The sequence below is a fragment of the Drosophila bipectinata genome, chromosome 2R, assembly GCF_030179905.1.
Source record: "Drosophila bipectinata strain 14024-0381.07 chromosome 2R, DbipHiC1v2, whole genome shotgun sequence".
NCBI classification, from domain to species: domain Eukaryota; kingdom Metazoa; phylum Arthropoda; class Insecta; order Diptera; family Drosophilidae; genus Drosophila; species Drosophila bipectinata.
The window spans coordinates 17,319,743-17,332,775 of record NC_091737.1 but is presented as its reverse complement, the minus strand read 5'-3'; the positions used below and the strand labels follow the sequence as shown (position 1 = coordinate 17,332,775).

Sequence of the window (13,033 nt, the reverse complement as noted above, 5' to 3'; positions counted from 1 at the left end):
AGAGTATCCTTTCAGTTCAATGGTATCGACTTTTATTTAATTTTCAATTACAATTTTAGGAATTTATGCTACACACTTGATAGGTTTCTTCGGGTATAATCATTTTTGGTTAGTAGTATAGCTGTGGTGGAGAACCTTTGGGCGCGGAGGCTAGGAGACTCGCTTAACGCTAAACTAGTCACGAAATGAGTACCATAATTGGCCGGGTCATAGTGCACCCGAAACTCTACAGAATCACAAACAAAGTACACAATAATGCATATATAGCTAATATCATCATAATCAGTATCATAATCGGTATTCGTATTAAGTTATAATATAAACTAAAACATGAGGTTCTGTTCTATGGATTCTAATTCACGGTCGCCATGCCTGTGGTGGCGAGTAATGGCTTCATCGATGTCTCACTACTTCTCCGACTTGTTGCGTGTTTTGGCCTGACCGGAGACAGTTGCTCCACTCATTTGAGACTTTTCCGATTTTCGGCTGCTGGATCTGGGCAAGGTGGTGCAGCTAGCAGACATGGATTTGTCCTGCAAAAACAAAAAAAGAGTTCTCTTAAAAAGGTGCAACACTTGGGAGTCTATGCCAAGAAAAACAATCCAATAAACATGCTGGAAACTCTTAAATCTGAAAGGTTAGTAACGCAACTGTACAAGGGAATATGCCATTTTTGGGGGCCATGAGAGTTAGGGGGGCGTATCTGGCGTTGCCCGGCGATGAGCGAAAGTAAACACTGGGATGATGAGAGCTGCGAGCTGGGCTTACTTCAAATCTGCGTTTCTCTGGCCACCAGCTGCTCATCCTCCGCCGATGGCGGCGGCTGATGGCTGGGATTAGCTTTGTTACGCAGCACATTAGCTTTGATATTCTTCAACAGTTGTCCGATACCTGACTTGCGCTCCAAGCTGCCCGTTGATGTTTGGCTAATGGCATCTGGCTGGGGGCTCAGAGAGTGCCTTTTTGGCGGCAAGGGTGGCGGCGGAGCTCTCCCCTTGCCGTGGCTGGCCTTGGGTCGCAGTAGGGGCGATGGTGAGGCTGAAACGGAAGCTTCAGGCTCCAACTGCGCCCGAAAATTGTGCTTGATCTCCTCCAAGGTGTCGCGCAATTCACGTGGCGACATTGGCCGCTGACGTTCTGGTAAAAACGGATCTGGCTGAGATGCTGAAGCGCTCAGCACCAGCACAAAGGGATCTATGGGGGGCAGGACATTGGTGGCACCACTAGAGGTTGGTTTTACTTCTTCAGGGATGGATAATGGCGCAGGGGATGGTGTCTCCTCCTCCTTTATTGGTTCGAAAACTGAATCATTTTCCTTGACACCATCAGAGTCATTGGTAGGACCTTCTTCTACCAAAGGCAGAGCTTCATAAAAGTCCTCATCTTCAGGATCTTCCAATTCCTCCACCTCCTTGTCATCATCTTGTTTCTTAGTTTCTTCCAAAAGCGGTAGTTTCTCGAAGCTCTCCACAATTTTGAGAGCCTGTAAACCTGGAACAGATCTTTCCATCATCTGCGCACCTTGGTAATAAAGCTGGTTGTCCAAGAAGACCTCGTCCCTCATCTCCTCTAGCAACTGTTAACCAACACCAATCTCTAAACGGATTAAGGGATTCTCAGAAATAAAGACAAACTCAGTTCCTACCTCGTTGCGTTTTGACTTGGCTCGTGCCTTGGAAGCATTCGTCATGGAGGAGGTGCGGCTGAGACCACTAACGGGTTCGGCACTCGAGTAGCCGGAGCTGATGTCATCCTGGCTGCGAATGTTATAGCTGCAAGTGGGTTAGATTACTAGGTGACTAAACACATTGTGGATATACTCACTTGAAATCGCCCGTATTCTTGGAAGTCACATCCACCTCGGTGAAGTACATGCCAGTGGAGTGACGCGTGCCACTGGCCGATCGGCCAACTGGAGTTTGATTGCGTGGCCGCAAGATCCTTCCTCCGGTGGATGGCGAACGCATTACCACCGCCGATGAGACCATCGACGACATCATCACATTATCCAACTCGTCCTGGGTGCGATGCATATCCGGCTCGCTCAAGTCGCTGAGGCTGTAGCTCCGCTTGATCGTCTGCACCAGATTGCCGCCGCCCTTCGGTGTGGGACCGAAGTCGGGTGGAAGTAGTGAGTGGATTGTAAAGCACAAGATTTGGCATTTAAATGATTTAATCGCAATTAAAACTAATCGAGAACTAAGGTCTAGACAGTGCGCTGGAATAGTGCTTGTGTGTAAAAATACATATATAAATAAAAACTGCAAGTGGGACGACAGGGTTAAAATGACAATATGTGAGAGTATCGCTGAGTGTTTCAAATTCGATCGCTGAGAGTATATAGGAGTGGTTAACACCAAGTGGCACACGGCTTAATCGCCCTCGACATCCACATCTGGGGTGGGATCGCGCAGCTTGCGACGCGAGCGAATCACATTGGTGGCGCTTGAGGTGCTGGGTTCCGATTCAGACACCTTTTGGCCACGCTTCCCTCCAGTCCTGGTCGAGGTAGCAGCTGCCGCTCGTCGCGTCTGTGTTTTTCGAACTGGCAAGTCCCGCAGGCGAGCTGCTCCGCCATCGCCCATGGCCACATCCTCCTCAGTCTCCTCCACCACCTCGCGAATAACCAGGCGTCTGGTCTCCATTCGCGGCTCGAACTCAGCCTCCGTGTAGCTGTCGATGCTGCCCAGCGAGTTGGCCCGTGGCAGCCAGTTCTCTGTGCTGTCTAGCATGTCCCGATCTCTGGCCAAGTCGTTGGCGGAATGGGAGTTCTGCAGGCCGCGTCCGTTCGCCGGTGCAGCCGTGGTCAAGGCAATGGTCTAGCGGTTAGCAAGTTAGTGGCAATCGGGCGGTACAGGCAGGTTTAGTTGGGTGCAGGTTTGGTTTTTTTTGGTTTTGATTGTGAATTAAATGTAAAGAAACGTAAGTGAAGAAACGAAAAAAGTTAATTAAAAAAGAGGCAAACGCAAAAGTCTTAAATTGAAATGAATTGCAGCTGGGGCACATACACATATAAGTACATATATGCTTGTAAAGGGGGTATACACAACACACGCTCAAGAATTGTCTCATGCCCCGCATCTATTTATACTTATATGCCCTACCCTCGGATCGGATTGGATCGGAATTGGAATTAGAATTGTGCAACTGGGCAACAAAGGCGATGGCCGGGAGAAGTCTCCACTGAATGCAAATGGGAGAACAAGGAGTGTCGCGCCACATGACAACAAAAAGAATTATTTTCGAGGACAGTGGCATTATTCCCATGTGAGAAACGAGTTCCTTTGTTTAAGGACAAAGAAAAGAGTAAGTGGATCTTGTTAGGTTAAGGAAAGGGCTACATGACTAATTCTATTGTTTGGTTTCTTATGAGATAGGGCATAAACTTCTAGAAATAGACATATTTATTTTATAAAATTTGACCTACATCAACTACAGCATTTATGAACTGCATTTTCCCTAAAATGTAGCCTGTCCAGAATGCAGCCCCAAGTGTTTTTTGGCCCACATCTCTGAATTGTTTACAAACAGACGGGTAGCTGGGAGATCTGGCATGGATTTGCTCAGTTTTTTTGTTCAGTTTCAGTTTTATTACAGTATTTCAACATGGCAATTTATCTTCTAGCGTGTATCTAGTATATATCTAGTGATCTAGCTGCACAGAGAAGAGAAACACACTAAAAACTAAATCGAAACAAACACGCAAATGGCACAAAAGAGCATTCAATTCTAGGCGTACATAAACTAAATAATATTTAAAGTAAATGTTAAGAGAAGGCGAACTAAAGATGATGATGAAGCGGCTGGGCTGACTGGCTGCCTGACTGCCGGATGATGCTGCGGATTCCGCTGGCCAGTTTGGCGATGATTAAGATGAGTGCGCCGAGGGGCGTTGCGCAAATATTTCGAAAATCGAATATAGAACAGCTGAAGCTGAGATGTTTGTTTGTGCCGCTCATTTTATGCAACGACGCTGGAGGCGATCGAAAATGGTCCGAATGAATGAGGTTGAGCGGGTGAGATGGTAAGTGAGTGAGTGTGTGTGTGTGTGTCAGTGGTGATGGCTTGTTTTGATGGAGGTTTGTGTGGGGAGGATTACCTTTATGGCCGTCTGCATGAGCACATTGGTGGCATAGTTGACTCCCTTGGAACCCAGCTGCAGCACCGCCGAATAGCCGCGCTCCTTGGCCTGGTTCACGTACTCATCAATCTCCTGCTCAAAAAAAAAACGAAAAGTATTTGTGCTCAGTACAAAGAGATAGAATAAGTGAAAGGGCAACCCACCTGTTCGTGGCGCGTCAACATCGGGTGCACGAACTTGCGATAGAGAGTGGAACTGCCTCTAGTGGCCGGCGAGAGCAGCCAGAAGACGAGGGCCACTTTGATCTCATAGTAGAACGGCAGCCAGGAGAAGAATATGTCAGTAAAGGTTTCAATGCAGGTGAAAAATGCAAAAACAATCCAGTACATCATCCACTTAACCTGAGAGATCAAGAAAAATTAGTTAGTCTTTGAATCGAGATATAATATAGACCAAAAATAATGATATACGATAGTTAATAATTCATAATTAAGATCGTGGCAGTATTTACATTATAACCTACATAACACTGCCAAAAAATTATATAGATTCTTGCTATATGTAGATCTATTCTTAGGGAATGGGAATTCGTACAATTATTTTTGGTCTCTTTAAGATTACGCCATACTCACATATTCCTTGACATCCTTGGTCCTGACGGCCTTGTACGAGGCATAGGCCGGGTAGAGGGTGCCGCAAAATAATCTGAAAGCGGGAAACAGTAAACTCTGGGCACAAGTACGCGGCGACAGAAAGATGACGATCAGCGAGCAGATGCACGCCGTGTTGAAGGACAGACAGGGCAGAGGACAGCGCTGCAGCAGCTCCAACATCCGGCCCAGGGCGTTCAGGTTCTGCACCACCTTGGGAGCGGACTTGGATGTGGGCTGCTCTACGATAAAGGCACCTCCACCGTATTCATTGTCCGTATAGTCACTGTCCAGCGAGCTGAGGGAATCCCCGATCTGGTATAAAGGGTACTGAGCCCGTTGCTGTTGCTGCTGCTGGGTGTACAAGAATTTTGGATAGACGGGGACCACATCCTCCTCGAAGACGAGCTGCTGCTGCTGTTGCTGCTCCTCGAGCGAGTAACTGCGTCCGTAGACACTGCCCGGCGGATGTCGTAGGCGGCGGACATTAACAGCTGGGCGCTGATAGAAAAGCGGCTGCGCCAGCGGCTCCTGGTGATAGATTGGCCGGCTCATGGCGAAGGCAATGTCTCATGGCATTGCCTGTAGTGCAGGTCGCGGTCCGAAACGTAAAGTTCCTGGCCGCAAGAACGCCGAGCAGAGACTGCCTGCTGGCCTGGCCGACGGAGAGTTCGACGGATCGTCTAACGCTCAGCCGGGGGGTCTATTAATAAATACACGCTCGGGTCTCGCGAGAACGGCGGCAGCAGCAATGTTTACACGGAGGAATGTCCCGTAGTTGGGATCTCGTGTACAGAAGCGTTCAAAGAAATAGTGTGTCGGAGGGTTGGAAACTCAGCTCTTTTTCTAAAAAATATTAGAAACGGAGGAAGTGTTTGGAGTCCTGTGTACTTTCATTTGAAAAGTGATGGATCCGAACAAACGTACTTGATTGTTTGAAATGTAAGTGGTTTAGATTTTCTATCTGATGAGTCACTTTAATCTGGACGCAGCTGTGGGCACGGAAAGCCCCAAACGTAAGAGGTGAAGTGCCAATTTAAAGGCGATCTATAAATATTGAGCTACAATAGCCACCATTTTGCACGAAGTCACAAAATAATGAAGATAGTAGCCGGGGTCCCCAGGCAGACCCCAATTCCCGCTCCCGACATACATAAGCCCATATCGGGCTGACGAGGCAGACGAGTGCGCCGGCCTCGGGCCTTGGGGACGGCATAAGCTTACACTTACAAGTTGCAACTCCAAATTAGGAGTTCAATTGGGGGCTACGCACACAGCTGCAAGTGAACGGTACTCGCGGCGGCAGCTGATTAATAAGCAGAACAACAAATATAAACAAACAATCGGCCAGGCAATAGCAATCACCAAGTGCCAACCACGCTCGAGAAACCACGGAAATCAAAACCAGAAACCTAAAAAAAAAAAAAACAGTCAGAAGCGTGACGCCCACACACAATTAGGAATCACTGCCAGCAACCGCAGAAGCGATGACTTTCGATGAGCTTCTCCGTTTGGAGGCCGAGCTGAGAAAAAAGTTTTTGGGGGTCAGCAGCGCTCTCACTCGCACATATGGGTTAATCCACACGGACATGGGGAGGACACGGACCCGTTCGTTGCACCGTTATTGGGCCATTCGTTGGGGATTTTATTACTCACATAATAAGCCGCGAAAAGAGACTGCTAATCATCTTGAAAGCCCAGTTGGTGTCCTTCGATTGCTCACTGTCCTGGAATGTTATTGTGGTCACAGCTTCCTCCGCCGAACCCACTCGATAATTTCCTTTTTATTGTTTCGCCTGACAACCAAATTTTGAAGTACATATGTCACTCCAGCCTTTGATTTCTTTGTAGTTACAGCTCCTGCTTGCTGGGATCGTTTTCAGATGGAGGACTTCAATTTTTAATTTGGCTTTAAGTGTACAACGCAATTTTTAGCACCGTGTTGCACAGCCACTTGAAAAATGTGACTACTCGCCCGCTTTGCTTCTGATATTAATTCGACTACATGTTCCTTTTAACGTTTCATTGTGAAAATCCAACAGCGTTAGTGCACTCCATTGCCCGCGAACGAAACTTTGCTTTTGTTTAATAAAACAAAAATCGCTCGTTGGACAGAGATAGACGAACAACAACAAAACCCCCGAGAAAAAGCATCTGTTAGTATCGATAGATCTATCGATAACACATGTATGTGTTACAGCGATAGTATATAAATTATACTTTTTTTTTTTAATAAAGGATACTGCTCTTTTAACTAATAGTAAAAAAAAATAAAAATTAATAAAAATTAAAAATGGAAAACCAAGACCACTTTATATATCATAGTTGGGAATTATTTTCTGGTTTTAGTGCTGCCAGATGGGCAATAAAAAAAGAGGCGCGAAATGTGACAGCTGGTATTTTCTGTTTATGAACTAGAAGTCACTCTGCCGGTTTGCAAACGCCAAATTTAACAAAGTGCCATAACTTTGGCGAATTAAAGTAAAAAAAACGCTAAAATGGCGCAGAATGCACCAGACTGCAAGGACACACAGGTACATCGACTATCCAGAAATAATTAGCTCAGAAAACTAACCTCTTCATCTCCGTAGGACTTTCAATTCAAGTTGCACGACAAATTTGTGGCGTTCAAAAAATGCGGCGAGCCTAGAAGCAATGTGAAACTGCTAGCTATTTCCAGTAGCCGCGGACTGTTGTTTGCAGGGAACCCAACGCTGCCCGAACTGAAGGGTAACATGGAGAACCTACATTGCATTAAAACAAAGCTAACCGATTTGCTTTTTAGTAATTGTACTTAAAGATCTGGTCAATGCCAAGTCCACGGATCGCGAGCCCCAGGCGCGCCATGTCCCTCTGCCCAGTGTGCCAAATTATCTATCATGCAGCTCGGACGGAAACCTGTTGGCTGTTAATCATACTCAGAATGGCACAAGTCTTCTCAGCATCTATGCAGTTCCTTCGTTCATGGGCCCCGGCGTTCGGCCAGTGTACAGCATAAGATTGGCCCCAGAAGACTATGTTCATGCGGTTCAATTGCTATGGAATCCGGTGCTACCCAACAGCCTTGCTGTGGTTCTAAACAACGGAGCTCTCGGAATGTATGCTCTCAAAGAGGGTGGCAATTTCGAGCTCCATTCTCTGGACAAGAGTCATCAGGTGAAGTGCGGCTGTTGGTCGCCCAGGGGTAAGCAGATCGTTCTGGGTTTTCCCAGTGGCAAGCTGCAGCAGTTCAAGCCCGACTTGACGCCCGCCAAGACAATAGAGTGCCCGCCAAACGTCCACGATGCACCATTCGACACCATTAGCATCCAATGGCTATCTACGTACCAGTTCGCTGTTATCTTTCTGCAACACGGCGAGGACTGCAATCCGTCATTATACATACTAAATGCGCCCAAGGCAGGACCACCTTCCTACATTAACTACTATGACATCTGCTATAGCATGAACGGACCGAGAAATCATCAGTTTCTCTTCAACCACGTGCCGCAGTGGAATGTGCTCTTAGTAACCTCTGCCAATGGCGTCGAAGTCGGAGTTATGGGTACATCTGAGGCGGGCGAAACGCCCTCTTGGCAACAGTTCAACTTGCTGGACGAAGCCCGTATTGAATTACCGCTGAACGAGAAAACCAAAGAGGAGACTTTTCCATTGGGCTTTGTTTACGACACCTCATCGACGCACCAGCTCAGTATCAACGACAAGAAGCTTCAAGCCATGCCCATGGTGCATGTGTTGGGCTCAGATGGCGCCCTCCTGTCGTTTAATTTTTTGAACTTGCTCCCGGGAGCTGTGTCTGTTTGCTCGCCGCCTCCGCCAGTGGCTGATACCTCGGGACAGTTTCGACCCCTCAGCACTCTGGTGGCCAATGAGAAGAATGAAGAGGTCGAGCAGCAAACGGTGGCTGGTAGTCCCCCGCCTAAGGATCTCCCTACGGCGGCGTCTTCAGATATATCTTTTGCCTTTACACCAAACACAGTTACTTCGACTCCAGCTCCGGCTAAGGAGAAGCAAGCTTCACTTTTCTCCGGGTTTGGAACAACTGCGGCTAATCCTCCAGCTGCTTCGCAGCTTACTTTTGGAGCTGCTCCAGCGGCTCCGTTGAGCTTCGCGGCTCCAACTTCGACAGCAGCTAAGCCAGCCTTAGGATTCGGAGGACTGGGTGGATCTACAACAACAAACTCCCCAATGAGCTCTATTTTTTCTTCAACTGGAGGAAGTACTTTCGGTGGTCTGTCGTTGACCAAACCAGCTGCACCGACAGGGCCAGTAAATCCACCTGCGCTGGAAAAAAATATGCCGTCCGCACCAGTGGCTGCCGTAAGGAAGCCCCTTTATACAGTTCCTCCGACATTTACTCCGCCTGCTGGAAAACCCGTAGCGGTAGGCACTCCGCTTTCAGCTGTTAAAACTGAGGAGACCTTCAAGGTGGATGATACTGAACCCATTATTAGAGACATGATTGCTCTGCAAATCGAGTCCTTTAATCAGGATATTCAAAAACAGAAGGATCAGACCAAAACTTTGCTAAGCAATGTAAGTGCATGACAGTTTCTTGTGGGTATACTCATAAATATTTCCTTGAACGCCGCAGATTTCCGCTCCTTCGGCTTTGAAGTCGTATGCCAAGCGACTAGATGATCTGCAGGAACTGAACGAGCAGGCTAAGGACGTGGAGTTCGAACAGGACGTACAGAGTCTTCGGCAGGGCCTTAATGAAGCCTACGCCATTGTGGCCGAATGCCGTGCCAAGTTAGAGATGTACAAGAATCCAGAGTAAGTGTAAAAATGGTGCGATATAGTGTAGGATTACTTTAAAATATCTGTACTTGCTTTCAGCATTACACGATTGATGAACTCCAGCTCCTGCGACCATGCTGGCCGTCGAATGCTCTTACGCCTCCAAAGCTATGTGGGTGCGAACGAAGCCCAGCTGCGTCTCGTACAGCAAAATGTCGATTTGCAGTGGGAACAGTTACAAGACGCATTGCGGCGCAACTCCAAGTCACGGATGCACATGCCCTTCTTAGAGGGCATTTACCAGCGTCTAACCCGGCTACAGAACCAGACCTCCGATCTGCGCATCGTTCAAAACAACATTAAGACTAAGCTCAAGGAGCGAGGTCTTCTGCAAGCGGCGCTGCTCGACCAGGAGAAGAGTCGCAGTCGCACCACTGAAGCGTAAGTACAGGCAAGCAACTTGTAAGGCATTCTAGTAAAACATTTTCCAATATCTGTAGGGTTGAAACCCTGGCAGACTCCATACTGTCGATGAGTCTCCGTCAGGTGGTGGACTCCAATGCTGCCAAGCTCACCCAAGAACGACTAAAGAAGATCCGTCAAGTAGTGCAGCATCAAAAGATTAAAATAATATGCCCTCAGCGACCGGATCGCGTCGGTATCAAGTCAGAGGTAATATTGGAAACCAAAACTAAACAAGAACTGATCAAGAAGGCGGCAGCCAAGCCTTCAACCGCCAACAAAGCTATACAAGCTGCAGCAACGGCTCCCGTTTTTGCGGCACCTCCGGCAGCTATGCCAACTCCGACTCCAGTTGCAGCTCCGGCTCCTGGCTTACCTACAGTTTCAACTCAATTGCCAAAACCTATGCCGTCCAAGCCAGTTGCTGTCGAAAAGGCGGGAATCGGATTGATTTCAGGTGCCCCAGTGAGCAGTACATTTTCGTTTAGCCCAAGCAGTCCCTTCGCCAAGACTTCTGCCATTACAAACACCACAACTTCATTGAGCTCAGGAGAAGCTGCCAAACCCGGTTTCCCTATGTTTGGGGGACTAAGCAGCGGGACTTCCAACTTCAGCTTTGGTGGAAATGACCCCAAGACACCGCTTTCATTCGGAGGTCCATCATCAGAAGGGACCGCAAAGTCAAACCTTTTCCAAGGAGTGGGAAAGGATCAGCAGGTCGCACCAAAACCTACTCCAGTACTAACCAAGCCCAGCGAACCGGCAGGAATGGTGGAAACGAAATCCACCAACGATCCGCTAAAGGGGGCACCCCCTTCAACACCCAAATCAGACACGGCTGGCCAAACGTTTGGTTTTCCAGGATTCAAGGCAGCCGGTGGTACTGCGGGAAGTGCTGCTGGATCTGCTTTCAGCTTTGGCGGATTGGGCTCATCCTTGGGCTTTGGAGGAGCTTCTTCTCCAGCAACAACATCCGCTTCAGCTGGTCCATTTAGTGTCTTATCGACAGCATCAACAAAACCTAGTGTCAGCGAATCATTTTTGACCACCACCAGCAGCAATAGCAGCAGCAGTAGCAGCATCGTATCCGTCGCCAGCAAGCCCGCGGCTCCAGCAGCAGAAGCTTCGCCGAAAGCCCCTCCAGTTTCAAGCAGCTCCGATCCTGTGGGAGGTCTTTTCGCTTCAGTTAACATTTGTAAGCCAAACACCAAGGAAACTTCAGGAGGTAAGTCACAATGTTTTTAAAATAATTGTTTCGAATAAATCTTCAAAAAAATATCCAATTTTAATCACCAATAGAATCCGCGAAACCAGCGAACATCTTTGGAACTGCAGGCAGCTCATCGGGTCCCAATACCTTCCAATTCGGCGGTGGCGCTGGAGAAACGACAACCAAGAATTTATTTGGTAGTATCGCTTCATCGGCAGCGTCGGGAGTTACATCGTCCACCACAATAACCGCAACACCAACTTCAACGCCCTCAACAGCATCAAGTCTGGCAATAAAATCTGATAGTGAAGCAGCCACTAAAGTGGACTCTACCGCTACTGTTACAAGTCCATTTAGTACTGAAACTCCTGGTACTATTGCTCCAAAAAGTCAGCCTGCCATTACAGCAAGCACTACAGCACTATCAGTAGCTACGCCTGCAGCTCCAGCTACTGTTGCCACTGCAGCTTCAACTACTGGCACTTCCGTACCGGGCAGTGCCTTTTCCTTTTCGAATGCCTTCAGCAGTCTTGGCAGTGCAGCAACGGTCAGCACCACCAACACGTCCACAACAAGTAATACTTCGACTTCAGTTTTTGGTGGATTCGGAGCAGCCGCTGGAGCAGCAACAACAACAGCAATGGCACCAGTAGTCAGCAGTCCATTCCAGTCTACAACAAGCAGTACTGCATCGACTGGAAACATTTTCGGAAATATTCCCAAGCCGGAGACGAATCTATTTGGACCTTCAGCTGGTGCTACCGCGGCTGCGCCCACTCCTGCCGCTGCAAATCCACCGACTGGTCTCTTCGCTTCGGCAGCCATCAGCAGTGCCTCGCCATTTGGCAGTCCGCCGTCGGGAACGACTGCCTCTGGCGGAAACATTTTTGGGCAGGCCATAAAAGCGAGTGCTTTTGCTCAACCAACGCCAGCAGCCAGCGGTGTGGGAGGATCTATTTTTGGCGGGGGGACCAGTTCTTCCTTTGGTTCGAGCTCTATTTTTGGAGGAAGCAATCCGCAAAGCTCTAGTTCAGCAACTGGTGGAACCTCAATTTTCGGACAAAACGTTTTTGGACAATCGGCACAGGCTGCAGCACCGGCAACAGGTGGAAATATATTCTCTAACGCTGTGACTTCACCGCAGCAACAACCCCAGCCCTCTGCCTTCGGCGGAGGTGGAGCAAGTGGAGGAGGTTCAATATTCAGTTCGGGGGCAGCCTCTCCACCAACTCCTGCTTCGGGCGGATCGATATTTGGCGGAGGCAGTACCACTGGAGGATTTGGGTCCTTTTCGCAATCATCCCCCGCATCCGGAGGGTTTGGAAGCGTATTTGGTGGTAGTGGCTCCGTAGCCCAAACCGGTTTTGGATCTCCTCAAACTCCGCAACAGCAGCCTACTGCTGGCGGATTTGGAGCTAAGCCAGTGTTTGGTGGATCACCGGCCTTCGGAGCCAGTCCCACCTTTGGGGGAGCACCCACATTTGGGAGTCCAAAAGGATTCGGCGGTTTTGGCGGTGCCACTACCGTGACTTCGCCCCCAGCCTTTGGCGCACCTGCGAAGCCGACCGAAGGCAACATCTTTGAGACACTTGGAGGTCAGGACTCTGGCCTGTCGTTTGGAAACCTAGCCCAAACCGGAAACTCCAATGCCCAGAAGCCAGCTTTTGGAGGGTGAGTATTTGCCCTAATTACCTAAATTTCTCAAAAATAATCACAATGCTTTCATATTTCAGGTCGAGTTTTATGAATTATCGTTAGAACCTAATATAATTTTTGTGTAAATTCCCATCGTTTGTTTGTCTTATAATGATTTGATAATAATAAATTTGAAATAATCAAGTACCATATTTCCGTTGGTTTTTTTTTTTTTATTTTGCAATAAATCTTAAA

General features: G+C 48.1%; 2 protein-coding genes across 10 annotated transcripts; one reads left to right on the top strand and one right to left on the bottom strand.

Annotated features, from left to right (window-relative positions):
- Positions 1-9: 9 nt before the first annotated feature.
- ReepA (Receptor expression enhancing protein A) lies at positions 10-6,869 on the bottom strand. 9 transcript variants are annotated; one of them, XM_017235413.3, is made up of 8 exons: positions 6,388-6,868; positions 4,714-4,786; positions 4,285-4,482; positions 4,100-4,213; positions 1,825-2,099; positions 1,646-1,772; positions 892-1,576; positions 10-533 (listed from the first exon to the last, which is right to left on the bottom strand). In XM_017235413.3, the coding sequence occupies exons 1-8, from the start codon at positions 6,417-6,419 to the stop codon at positions 514-516; spliced, it is 1,524 nt and encodes a 507-aa protein (XP_017090902.2). In that variant the 5' UTR covers positions 6,420-6,868; the 3' UTR covers positions 10-513. The 9 variants fall into 9 exon arrangements, with proteins under 9 accessions (XP_017090902.2, XP_017090905.2, XP_017090900.2 ...); XM_017235412.3 differs by having other exon boundaries at positions 406-533; positions 769-1,576; positions 6,388-6,869; XM_017235416.3 differs by lacking the exon at positions 892-1,576 and having other exon boundaries at positions 6,388-6,861.
- Positions 6,870-7,090: 221 nt separating this feature from the next.
- Positions 7,091-12,990, top strand: Nup214 (nuclear pore complex protein Nup214). Its single transcript, XM_017235407.3, has 8 exons — positions 7,091-7,265; positions 7,323-7,461; positions 7,517-9,267; positions 9,326-9,507; positions 9,571-9,912; positions 9,972-11,158; positions 11,233-12,814; positions 12,877-12,990. Exons 1-8 carry the CDS (start codon positions 7,230-7,232, stop codon positions 12,899-12,901), a joined length of 5,244 nt encoding a protein of 1,747 aa, XP_017090896.2. The 5' UTR covers positions 7,091-7,229; the 3' UTR covers positions 12,902-12,990.
- The last annotated feature ends 43 nt before the right edge of the window (positions 12,991-13,033 follow it).

Coding starts and splice junctions, on each gene's coding strand:
- Nup214 (XM_017235407.3), top strand. CDS start 7,230: ATGGCGCAGAATGCACCAGACTGCAAGGACACACAG. Junction 9,508..9,570: donor GAGATGTACAAGAATCCAGA/GTAAGTGTAAAA, acceptor ACTTGCTTTCAG/CATTACACGATTGATGAACT. Junction 12,815..12,876: donor CAGAAGCCAGCTTTTGGAGG/GTGAGTATTTGC, acceptor TTCATATTTCAG/GTCGAGTTTTATGAATTATC.
- ReepA (XM_017235409.3), bottom strand. CDS start 5,286: ATGAGCCGGCCAATCTATCACCAGGAGCCGCTGGCGCAGCCGCTTTTC. Junction 4,483..4,713: donor CCAAGGATGTCAAGGAATAT/GTGAGTATGGCG, acceptor TTGATCTCTCAG/GTTAAGTGGATGATGTACTG. Junction 2,100..4,099: donor TCATGCAGACGGCCATAAAG/GTAATCCTCCCC, acceptor CCCACACCGAAG/GGCGGCGGCAATCTGGTGCA.